We start from the raw sequence: 13,586 nt of genomic DNA on the forward strand, positions 1-13,586 counted from the left end.
ACGTAACACCCTATGCATGACACACATGATTATTGAAGTGACATAAGTTGGCATTGCCACCAGAAAAGCCACCCTTGGCCTCCCGCAACTCCTTACTCTCTATCACCGCTGGTGCCAATTTTCATGTGGCTGCACTGAATCAGGTGAGGGAACATCCAGGTTAAAACTAGCTTTGCTTTTTGGCCAGATGAGCCTTTAAATTGGGTGCGATCCCTTACCTGTTTCACTTTGCATGCATACACATGGTTATACCAACACAAGTAAGACTGACCAGCCAGGACTGCCTCTTCAGTAGAGCTGTAAAACCTGCATACATACTGAAATAACTCTATCAATCTGTGTAAAAAATGGAATATATAGTTGAGGAGAGGAAAAAAAAAAAAAGCAATATAATAATACTGACTTCTATTGAAACATCATTTAAAGAACAAATGCTTTTGTGTGGCTAGTGTCTTATAAAGGCAAGGTAACTGTAGGATTTTGGAATATAATTTACAGATCTTCATACTTAAGTATGTATACCATGAAACATCACCATTATTTCCGCACAAATACATTTTCACTTCAGAAACATCACATCCACTAAATATACATCTTTTGTGGAACAGGCAGCAGTACAGCTGCAGAACACAGATAAAATGTTTTACTATTTTCTATGCAAATACTATTTTTCTCCATTTATTTAAAATTGGATTTCTTTCTTGCCCACTCAATCCAAAAGAAAAAAAAAGGTTTAAACACAGGAAACAACTGTATAAAACTGAATTGGAAGTCAATTACGTTACCCTGAAAGGTAGGAAAAAATTCTATAGGTTTAAAAAAAAAAAAAAAAAAAAAAGAGATTTACCCACACAACACAAGAGAAGGAATTTAATTTCTATTTACTGAGGAGTTCCGTGAACTGCGAAAGTAACTATCTATTCCAGTAGTTCAAGTCATAAGATCAATTTCCACCTAATGAGAAAACATCATCTATCGTCTTCAATGTTAATCTTCTCCTTTGGGATCACAGGAAAAAAATAAAAGTATTGATCTCTTGAATATAAATGTTATGGTCCTTTTTTTCATACAATCTAATCACAGTATTCAAATCAAGTATTTATTATTGTTATTTATTCTGTATTTGATGTTTGAGGACTTGAGTTGTGAATTATTACTGTAAGATAATTTTTCAATCACTACAAACATAAACAAAATACTGCTATTCTCAAGTATCCAATAAAATCTTCATATTATAATGAATTTGATATCATGAAAAATATGGGACTTGATAATCCTTGTGATTTCCTTCCAACTCCATATACTCTATGATTCTAAATAATTTTATTTTTTTTAGAAAAGCAAACATATCTAAATATTACTTTCACTAACAACTCTTGATATTGGAAGTTTTACCAAGCAGTAAATCATCTTTCTTACAGGAAATCATTGAGGTGGTCATTATACAAAGATAAATTTAATTTATAATAATAAATTAAAGATAAATTTTATTTATATTATTTTAAATAAATAAATAAATATTTAAAATAATATAAATAAAAACCTGCTATATAAGATTTAAAAAAAAAAAAAAAAAAAAAAAAAAAAAAACACGGACAGAAGAATTTGGGACTGGTCTTCGGTGACAGACTCCAGCAATGCCAATCCACCACTACCCATGAACGGTGTGAGGAGTGGAGTTGCTGATCCGGGCAAATGAACCAAGACTATCAGCAGTCAGGCTGCCAAATGAGCTGCCCTCATTGTTACCTGTTGGGATGTTCTCCCACAGAAACTAGCGCCAAAGAAGCAGAGGAGATAAAATCTTTTAGCAAATGGTTGGGCTTTGCCCTATGGATCAGAATAGCTGAAGAACAGTATCCATGATGCCCACAGGCCTGCGAACGGGTGAGAGAAGGCAACTGGGGGAAAAAAATAATTGCACATCCCACCAGAAATGCTGGGTTGTCTGTCCTAGACAAGCCTACAGTGGATGCCCTTTAATGCTGTGTCTGCAACAATACAATAAGATCCAGCCACCTGGCTGGCCACAAAGCAGGGGCGTGCAGAGCCTCGCAGCACTGTAGCTTTGACCTGTGCTCAGCCAGCTCCCTGCAACAGACGCCTGGTATATGGGAGCCACAACAGAGCCCAGCCCTCTAGGTACCTCTCCCAGTTAGGCATCTGGTATCTATGTCCAAACTAACAAGGAATAATAGCTATATGGCAAAAACCCAACCAACAGGTGAGCATTTCACTTCAGCAGGCAGTTGACAAAACCTGAAGTGACAGAAGTGAAGCCCTACACATCTGCACTGAGAAGGGGAAGACCGAATGCTGTTTGTAGATACTGCAAGGAAAGCCTTACAAGTCTTTCATAACTGAGCACAACTGCACTCCTCAGTAGACTGTGCATATGAGTTTATTTATTTTTTTATTCAGCTGAAAAAATAAGTTTTGGTGCTTAGTCTCCAAAAGAAGAAGGGCCTATAGCACAGCTGATCCAGTCAGTCTGTAGTTTTTGAGGCTCCAGATGCTGCCAGTGGGCTACCAAGCTCTAATATTTCTGCTAACATGTTCTAGAAATCTTCACAGCCCTAGCAGTTAAAAGCCTGCTGCTAATTTTCAAGCTAGATGTATTGACAACCTGCTTACCCCCATCTGTCAGCAATATCACTTGACTGAAAAAGCTGGCTTCTCTTTTAATAACGTACAGCCCACTAACGTTTACAAACAACAATTTATTCCCTCCCGGCCTTTTTACTAATTTAAACAAATTCTGCATCTTCCATTGCCCTGATCATCCTAATGGTTCTCCTCTGTGCAATTTGCATTCATAAAAGTGTAATAATAAAAATGAAGTATAGTACTAATATTTTCCTAGGATTAAATGTAGATTATGGCTGAACATCCTACTAGTACACTTGACAGTTTATATAGAGTATATAAAATTAAGTATATGAATTAGTTCATATTCTAATTGATAGACAGGCAAGCTTTCTTCCATGTCACCTTCCCCACTTCAATCCTAGCCGATAAAACACATTCTTAGTATTCCTAGTCCTTAAGCGTATGAATTTAGTATTTATACTGAAGTGATTGCACCCCGCACATTACTCCAACATCCCGCCACCTCATCTTTTTTTTTTTTTTTTTAAAAGGGATATTCTGGTCCTCCTTCATATTAAAAACTCCTGCCTTCATATTAAGGGATTCCATTAGCAGTCTTATAACCAGATTATAAAAATTATGTAACAAGATCAGTCCCAAGATCAGTCTTTAAGTACTATTTACATCTTTCCCTCTTAAGTTACTTGTTTAGCATTCCCACTGATGTTTCCCAATAAACAAGCTGTGCTGCTGTTATTGTTCCCTCATGTCCATGTATACCATTTACAGTAATTTCCTATCATCAAATGCCGAGGTTCAGGTGAAATTTACTATGTTTTCTTACAAATTATTTTAGTATGAACTATATTGATAAATTCACATCTCATCCGTTTCACAATTCTAAACATACTATATGTTTAATTATTCCTTTCCTCAAATTATGGTCTCGAAAGCGACACACTGACACTATCAACCTAACAACTTTTGAGCTGCCTTTGGAATTAAGTCAAGCTCCTTGAAGTCAAAGAATGCTTCTATAAACAGGGTCTGGGGGGACATGACACCTTCAGAGTAATTAATATTTTCAGCATTTCCACAGATAGCCCATTTAACAGTGCTAAAAAGTACAGGACTGTCTGCATTCCTTCCAGTCATTCTGAATTGTCAATGACATTATAGAAATCAACTATTCTGGCATCTCCTCTGCTCATTTACAGTCTGAAACAATCCAAGACACTGTTACCAGTATCAAAAAGATAATTTGCTGGCTGTATACTCAGACTGAGTAACATCTTACTAAAAATTATCTTTTCAACTTCTTAAAAACTTTGTCTCAGTCAAGTCCCCGTTTCTTTCTTGTCTGTGTCTAGCAAATAGAATAGATCAACAGTTTTAAGATACCTTTTTCTCTGCCCAAGATACACCCAAAGTCTGTACCAGCAGGCTTCAGCACATTCTGCTTCAGCACACCAAGTTAGATTAACCAGCAGTACTCATAAAAGGAAGCTGTATTCATGAAAAACTCTAGCTTCTTTCCTTCATGGTAGTCCTCTCCCAGGTTAATGTTTTAAATTAAACAGATTTCAAGGAATATTAAATTATTTTTCCTCTACATATTTCTGAGACCAACTACAAATGCTGAAATACCAATTGTACTTTTTCTTCAGAATAAGAATACTATTATTCTTAATTACTTGCTTTCTAAGCCTAAAAGCTATTGTCATGACATCACTTACATTTGCGACTAGTGCTTAACTGTGAATATTTACAGTTACAACACCCAATTTCCAGAAAATGCACTGTCACGTGCATGTCATGAAGAAACACCTTGTTACTCAAAACATGTACGCTACTCGAAAGGTGACCCTGTACTTGTTTTAACTGAATTCTTCGCTGATGTTCCTCACACAGTATCCACAAGATGTCGCTATTGTAAAAAAGAACCCCGTGTATGGTATAATAGGAAACACCTTTTCATTTTTTGAATGAGGATTTTATTTACAGTGCATATCAATCAATGCAGTTGAATGAAATATTTTTCCTATAAGAGGGCTAAATACACTCTAATCAACAACATATGAAACAAGAAGGAAAAAAAAAAAAAAAAAAAAAACTCTTCAGGAATATAGAAATCAAGAACCTACTTTTAGATTTGAACTACCAAAAGCAAGAAAAACTTTGGCAGACCGCAAGAGCAGTAGGATAGGTAAAAACATTTATGATTCCAGTATTTCAAATAACCCGTGTAGAAGATACTGACAGTTTAGAAACTGTAAAGAAAGAGAATTTAGATGTAATGTATGTGCTTGTATATACATAAATGCATAAATATTAACAACTAAGTGTTCTCCCAGTGGCCACCAAGAAAGTTGTTTGGTTTTTTTTTTTGTTTGTTTGTTTTGTTTTTTAAAGGAAAATATATTATAAACTTTTTTGTTTGTCTGGAATACGATTTTTAAAATTAATTTAAAAAGATGTGCGTTCCATAAAAACATGAGGAAAAAATCAATTTGTCCATATTTCTACTTGCCGTAGGAAAGAATGGGAAGCTAGTATGTACAGAAACTCTAGATGAAAAGAAGCTATTACACATGAAAGTCAGAACACTGCATTAAGTCAACACACTAGCAAAAGGGTGCTATTCCTACTGCAAATTCTATACACATTTTCCTTTTACAGATATATATTTCAGGATTATTTTTTATGCACTACAGTCAAGAGAGATTCTGGAGGACTCAGTAGCATGCCTGTCACTAGGGTGGTTCTAATCAATGGCTGTATTGCTAACTCACTTCCTTCAGTAGAATTCTGTGGATGCACTATCTTTTAATGAACAACTCCATCAATTATTAATGACATAAATTAATTCAATCTCATGTTCTCTTTGGGGTGTGGCAGCTAATAGGAGTAAAACAGCACTTTCAACATGTAAAAAGAAACAGCAACATTAAAAAAAGCTGAGTATGTAAAGAATGGGAAGACAGCGTATCAGCTAAGTAACCTGTAGGTGTTTTAAAATTTCTTTTAAAAGCATAAGGCCAATTTCAGTACACAGCAAGCTAATCCAACTGAGATTTCTAATAGGAATAGTAAATGATACAAATGTCTAGTGTAACTATAATAAGTGAATTAACCATTTAAGAGCTTAAACACATAACCTTTAATATGAAACAATTATGTATGGTAGGGCTACTGGGAGTAAAACTACAGCACACATTCTTACAGTGCATCCATCATTCAGTACTTATCCACAGCCACACTCATAACAACACAACTTACCTTGTCTTCTTGAGAAACTATACAAATAAAATACAATTAAAAACCAGACATGGAATATGTATTTTATAAAGCATTAATGGAATACTGTGATCTGAAATTAAGAAAGGTGGGGAAAAGAATCAAATACATACAGAAATTGAAAAATTAAGCAAACAGAAAACTGGGCAATGGAGGATCTTAGTCTTCAGAAGTGCTCAGTATGCTCACAATTTTACTGCCATTATTTTTTCAAATTTGTGATCCAAAAAGATGAATGTCCACCACAAGAAAGGTTTGATCCAATACTTCTGCACTACCTCCAAACAAAAAATACCAGGTAAAGCTCTCAGCCCTTTCTTTTGTTGAAAAGGGCAGCTGTAAGTCGACATGACAATTTACCTCTGTATTTTTTCCCATTCATGCTTATTCTTTAAAGATGTTAACTTGCATACTAAATAGGATGCATTAAAAGCAATTCTTTTTTGAAGATGAATTTGACTGTAAATAACAAAACCTTACCTTGCCAGCTATCATTGCATACACACAGCTTCTCTCCTGTCAAATCACAGTACCCGTGATCTGGACTGCCACAGTTGGCTTTACAATACGGAATATCACAGGCTTCTCCTTTCCAATACTTGTCACACTCACAGTATACCCGGCTTGGAACGGACACACTGGTTGTACACTTCCCGTGGTCTGAGCAGTTATTAGGACAAGAATTAATTCTGAAAAAAAATATGTAAAATAAGGGAAATGATAAGCCAAGGGTTGATGAGAATGATTCTTATCCGACACTGTTCCAACAGTATTTGTTAGATAAGGCATGTTTTTTCTGAAAATTTTCTAAGTACTGATACAACACAAATTTAATAATTTTACAGGCAAGGGAACTGAAAAAGAGTTCATCCAGGCTTACATACAGAATCTGCAAGGCAGTTGATATCACAAACTTCTTGTACATTAACATGTATTAACACTAAGCAGAAGGACAAACCCTGCCTGGACAGATCAGCGTCTAACTTACTCCAAGTTTCAGTATAAGCTCTCCTCAGTCTGTCCCTTCAAAAGCTTCTTTCTAGGAACATTCACACTGCAAGTGACTGCAAGCAGTAACCCTCACAAATATCACTTCGAGGAAGATCTTGGAATCCCTATTGTATAAACAGCACTTTTCCAAAAGTAGACTCTTAATGGGCTTACAAATTAGCTTTGAAGGGTGAATAGGCATCCAACGGGCAACTGCTGAGAGCAAAACTCTTAATACAAGTGGTCACAATGTTGCTTGAATTTTAGTACAGTTGAGCTCTGCTGATGCAGAGAGTTAGTGACAAGTCAGAACAGGAGAATCTCTAGTAGAATTAAGTCTCAAACTCTGCATCACACACATATATTTAGTGGGTTTTTCTGACTGGCTTTGTTCCGTGCTATAAGGCAAGATAATGTCTAACATCCAAGGGAAAATAAATAAATAAAGGAAAAACAGAATAAGGAAAAAGTATAAGATGGCTAATATCCTGAAATTATGTAAAGGCAGCACTACATCCTTAATAACAGAGCCACCTTAAGCTTGCCTTGTTAACTCCAGAGTCAAAGATGCAAGAATGGGAAAGATTAGGCTGGAAGAAACTGGTGACGGCTTTGGGATTTAGCATTTCTGTGATACACCCTACCAAACACTGAGATCACAGGCAATTGGACTCTCCTAAACTATGCTAGTTGGTTCCAGAAGTGTAGACAATTCCTTGGAGACAAGAGAAATGAACGACATTGGTGTACGTGGGTCCAAGAGATTCCATGAACAGCGTATGCATCTCAGGCAGCAAGTGCCTCGTGAAATCCAGAAAGGATCTGAAATCTCCTTTGATGACTCACAGGGAAGGGTTAGGTTGAAACTCCAAATAAACTGTTGCTACAAATCCCTGGCGACATTAACACAGGCTCCTCCCTGTAAATGGGAGAGCTGGACACCGTTTGCAGCATTCCTTGCTCTTACTGAAGGAAGAAAGAACTGAGAAAGGTAGGAATTGTTCAAGGTGGGCCTTTAACCAAAATTACTTGCAATAAGACAGTCAGATGTGTTTTCATTTTCTGAAGACCACCTCCGAGGACCGATTCTGTCATACTACTGAAAAAAAGGGGGAAAAAGAAAATTCCACTTCTGAATTGTAAGCATCCTGAGGACATTTGCCTAGTTTACACATTGCATTAACACCGTTAATGGCACAAAAAATATAACACAGCTTGGAGAAACCTCTCCTGTTGACTTCACAGGGACAGCATTCTGTGGGAAGGGGAATAGTTAAATCTTTCCAGTAACAGAGATAGGAACAGTTTAAAAGCATCCCCTCTCCTACAGGCTCCTTTAAGGACACAAAGAGAAGAATAAAAACTGGATAGACAGAGTTGGAAGTAGGTCGCCTAACTCCAAGAACACAAAGTTCTGGAACACATTGTTTGGGAATAACTGTTTGCAGCTGGCATGGCATTTCAGTCACAGATGCTGCACTCCTGTCTTCCCCCAAATAAAAGAACACAAGTAGCCTGCCAAGATGAAGTAAAAAAGCTGACTAGGGTACCAAACTAAGGAAAAAAAGAGGGTAACAGAAGCAGAGTAAAGCAGATCAGAATGACAAACAAAATTTAATGCAGTCATAACAAGCAATCACAGCTTGGTATTTCTTTCAGCACAAAACGAGTTAATGTTGGCTCATTTAAAAAAAAAAAAAAAAAAAAATTGAAAAGTATTCATTGCAACATTGGAAACAAAAGAACAGAGTACATAAAATTTCATAAATTATATATTCCCCTGTACAGGTAATGGAATTAAAAACCTGGAAGATTTTTCTCTTATTTTAAATCTTACAAAGTAATAATGTAATAACATATAGCATGCACCATATTACCAAGTCATAAAGAATGCCGAGCACATAACTCATTTCTTAAGAATGCCATGTCATACTGCCATTTGCTCTCAAAACAAACACAAAAGTGCAATAAAAGCTTCAGGGATAACTGAAAAAAAAAATATCTAATTACATTAGGAAGTCTGCCAGGTGACTGCATTTTACTGATGTCAACTGAAAAATATTGAAAATACCCAGCCTTCTAGACTGCCATTTCTAATACCACATGTCTACAGAGGTTTCCCAAACTTTTATTATCTGGTGAAAGGCTGCCAAATGGCTGCAAATTATAGAAACAATCTTCCCATAGAAAACTTAAAGACCCTTTACTTAAAGGAGAACAAAGCTATGGTCAGAAAAGCAAACAGCAATTTTAAATGAATAAAGAATCTGACACGAAAATTTATGTACTGCCACATTTGAAGTGCAGTGCTGGCAATCATATCCCTTAAAATGGTATTTCAGAATCTGAAGGGATTAAAAGAAAGGAACAATATCTGCAATCATAGGAACTATCACAAGAGCAACAGGACCAAGCAATCCTCTCATGAACCAAGCATCCCGTGTAATGATGCACCACGTCATGTGGCACAAGCATGTTCTGATTAAGACAGAAATTGAAAACAGCTGGTACATATAAGGAAGAGCCACAGGTCTGTTGGATGCATCTTTAGGGCTGCTGACAGTCAAAAGCAGACTTCAGGAAAGCAAGCTTAGCTATACCAAACTAGATTTCATCAAGAAAAAAAAAAAAAAACAGTCCAGTTATGAATTATGAAGGTACAAGATAGACCAAAATAGATGATAGAAAGTACCCTAAAGGTAGAAAAGGAATGAAATACAACCCTTGTGGGTGGGCACAGAAACAAATGGAAGACTTTGGTGAAGGTGTCAAAAATCCACAAAAGCACATTCTGCAAGGAAAAAAAAAAAAGATCAAACAACAGATGACTCCAGTTAAAGAGAAGGGAATCTATGTGACAGCTGATATAATCTCCCTTCTATTCCATACGACAACTTTGTGTGTTGGATAAATACTGGAAGGGGAACACTTTCTAGTTCCATATGGCATGGGACAAACATACTCTTAGAGTGTCCATGGAGCTGCACTCAGAGAACAATATGATCCACTGTGTTGCTTTTTGTTTTGGTTTAACTACTCTCTTAACAAAACTCATTACATCTAGCACCTTAGTTTCAGAAATAAAAAAAAGCATAACTCTTATGCAGTTAATAAAATAAGTAGATAAATACTTGCCTGGGTTTGTCATTTTCCTAAAAGGAATGATAGTTTAATTATCAAAGGAATTACTTTTTAAGAAATACTTACGAATAAAAAATGTTAAATCCAGTTAGATTATAAGCAGCATCACTAAAAAAGTGTAGCAGTGCATAGCCAGATGTAGTAACAACTTCAGGAACAGTTTCATTCCCACGCACTTCAGGGACTATTAAACCACTGGAAAATAAAAATAATAAATAATGTTTTTTTAAATCACTCTTTAGGAAAAAAAGTGATGTATTCCAGTTGTTAATTATACAGACAAGGTAACTTATAAATCCAGTAGGGTCTTGGTGGTGGTGTTTTTTTTTTGGTTTGTTTTTTAAATGTGTACAAAACTTGTCCAGGCCTCTGAAATTTCATGCCACGTTTTCCAGGGAAACAAAACAAAAGAGCTTCCCCCCCCACATACTAATGCAAAATTTCACATCAGATTATTCTGAGGGCGTATGTACAGTCAGTGTAATTTTTAAAACATTAATTTTGAAAAAGGTTATCTTATTAAAAACACTTTAAACCTAGAAAATACAATTAATTTCCATGAAAACGTTATTTCAAATCAAAATATATATATATTTTTTAGAACTTCAGAAAAATGTTCTCTTTTTCAGTAAAGACTAACACAGAAAAAATAAGCAATATATATTAACAAAAGAGGTCACCTGCATAAAACAGTGCCACATTATGAGCATAAATCAAAAGTTAGAGAAATCCTAAAGAAAACATTAACAACCAATAATCTGGAAAAAAAAAAAAAAAAAGAAATTTGAAGAATACAGGAAGAGGAACCTTCTCTTTCCTTCCATTCATGCTACAAGTCTGGCTCCTGAATGACGCATTTAACAACTTTGCAACTTTCTGCAATTTTGGGGAGGAGGAGAAGGAGCACAGGGTAAGCAGTCACATAACACACATTGAGAACTGGGAGGGAAGATGTAGATTGCAATAGCTGGGCAGGGAAGAGAGATGAGATGAGCTTTGTTGCAGAAACCATTTTCATCTACGCAATTAGTGTCTCTTAAAGCTTGGCAGCGTAATCAATATTTCATAACAAAATGAAATACAATTTCTGCCCCATGGGGGTGGGGGGAGGAAGCGTACAATATGGGACAGAAATTACATCGCATTGCTAAAAGAAATAGTATTTCAAAAGATAAAACTTTTACTGATTTCCAAGGATTATGATCCTTTGCCCTCATTTCAACTGCCCAGGCACGGAATATGGAATATTAGTCTTCGCTACCTTCAATAAAACTCTAATGAACTATAGCCCGCTTGCCTAGAATATCCTTTCTGGAATGCTTCCCAAAATACTAGTGGAATGGTAGGAACAAACCAACTGAAACATTCCACTTAAATCCAGGAATGGAGGAAACAAGTTGAAATTGATATGGCCTGCTTTTTGTCTCTTAGACACATAGGAAATGCTGTGCCTGGATCTAATATTTGACCTCAACTGTTTATCATTATTTGGAAGGCAAATAACTGGTAGCTATCCAGTATTAGTTAAGTTCACTGTTTACTGTTGTTGGTTTTATTTCTAAACTACAAACTACTCATTACAAAGAGTTACAAGGATTCTAGATAGCATTAATTTGAAAACAGATTTAGTAGAGTTACAATTCTTAGCAGCTAACAAAAAGCAAAGAAATCCCATCCTTTCAGTTGACAGCAAGTTCCAGGACTTTTAAGAAGTTGGTAATTTCATCAACAACTCAGGTGATATTGCTCAGTTTAGCAATCTAAAGAAGCACTAAAAAAAAAATAGTACTTAGGAGTAGCCTTCATATAAATTCCCTTCGCAAATAAATTTAGAAGTCATTTAGTAGCTATTCTTTATAATTTACAAGTAACGCAATACTGCCTGAGTCATAAATTACAATTCTCCCTTAAATAGAATAAGATACTGACACTAGTGGCCACTGCCACATTTCATGCACATTAAAATGTAGGAGTCACTATTGGAAGTCTGCTGGAGAGTAGATTTCTGATTGCATATCTATGAGTATTACCTCTTAATACTGACACTGCATGGATTACAAACCACACAAGGAATTTATGCTATGATCCCTGAACCAAAGCATTTGGAAATTTATACAGCAATTTTTGCAGGTATAACTTTTCATTCATGTCCCCAGAATAATAATGGGGGGAGGGGAGGGAACTATCCAAGAAATTAAAACCTCTGATGTTACTTTTCCCCTGAAACTAACAATGTCTATATGATTATTTGGATTGAAAGGCTAATAAATACACTCACCTAAATACAGCTATTAAAGGTGCATATATTGAATCTCCATCATATACATACATATGGTCCCAACTACATTCTGTGGCAAAGTGATTAAACCTCAATCTCAGTATTGCATTAGGACTGGAAAAGAAGAAGAAGAACAACAACATTGGCATAAAAAATTATTTGCAGAAGTATTCAACTCATAAAATACAGAACTTACAACAAAATTGATCATGTGAGCATGACTTTATTAAAGCAGAGTACTAACAAAATATTTGAGTTAAAGAGCAAAACGTAGGGCAAGCAAACATTTCATTTTTATCTTAGAATGCTCTTATAATAACATCTGCCAACCAAGTCTAATAATCCCTGTAGTTAACAGGATACTTAAGTTCATGAGGCTTTTAAGAAGTGTTCAAAACCTGTAATTTAAAGCCATTATAATATCTCATTTTATTATATTACTTTTATTTTACAATGTCAGGACTATCAGGTTTAAAGAGCCTTCAAGAGAAAACTCCCTATAAACCTTCATTTCAGTATCGTATCAGTGACTGAAAGTAAAAATTTTAATACACAAATTTAAAATACCAAGTAATATTAATGATGAAAGGCAAGAGGGTAGAGTTGATAGTTTGTTTTTCATATTTCAAGGCTTATTTTACTAGTTAAGTATGAAAATATTTCTAAATACATTTCAAAACGCGTATTCGCATGCTTGTTACTGTTTCAAGGCAGAATTTTGTGGCACTTTTGCAATGTACCAGCAAAACTCCGCTGGCCCTTCAGGGAGTTTGACATCACCCTGTCCTACAGGAACTTAAAATTAAAAGAAAAAAATAAAAATAAAAATAGAAGTCAAGAAGAACACTCTCTTCCAATAAAACTGTCTTTATAATTAAGTCTTTAGTGTCTTCTGGAGTATCCACTTGCAGCTATTACAAGATACAGTGTAGCACCTCCCCTTGTTTTCTAGAATTAGCAGTTTCCCATCGCACCTGGGGGTCAGTTTTCACCAGGTTTTGGGAGATATCTAGATGGGGACTGTAAATGTTCTGCTTTCCTACTGACAGCCTCAAGTGCAGTTCATCACTGGAAAACTTTCTGAGAAAGAGAGAACAAGCACGAGAGAGCTTTGAGAGAACCAAAGTGAGAGAGCTTTGGTTTTGTCCATTTTTTAAGGAAGATCATTTTATATGTATGTGAGTTTCTCATGCATTGACATTTTGCACCACGTTACTGGGTTGCATTACTATCCCACACACTGTGCAGGATATTGTTTCCTCCAGCTAATCACTCTCCCATCTCCTGCAAA

The 13,586-nt window shown here is 35.7% G+C and overlaps 1 protein-coding gene across 6 annotated transcripts in view; it reads right to left on the reverse strand.

The window, feature by feature from the left end:
• The window catches only part of ATRNL1 (attractin like 1), a 490,952-nt gene that overhangs the window by 435,328 nt on the left and 42,038 nt on the right, over positions 1 to 13,586 (reverse strand). For all 6 annotated transcript variants that reach the window (XR_014317912.1, XM_082764804.1, XM_082764803.1 and 3 more), the window contains exons 3-5: positions 12,296 to 12,409; positions 10,084 to 10,212; positions 6,367 to 6,575 (exon numbers count right to left, since the gene is read on the reverse strand). Coding sequence is in view for 5 of the 6 variants with exons in the window: in XM_082764804.1 (XP_082620930.1) it covers positions 6,367 to 6,575; positions 10,084 to 10,212; positions 12,296 to 12,409 (452 nt within the window). In the remaining variant the exon portion in view is untranslated. The remainder of the gene's footprint in view (positions 1 to 6,366; positions 6,576 to 10,083; positions 10,213 to 12,295; positions 12,410 to 13,586) is intronic.

The sequence above is a fragment of the Aythya marila genome (genome assembly GCF_965140915.1).
Source record: "Aythya marila genome assembly, chromosome: 7".
Taxonomy (NCBI): Eukaryota; Metazoa; Chordata; class Aves; order Anseriformes; family Anatidae; genus Aythya; species Aythya marila.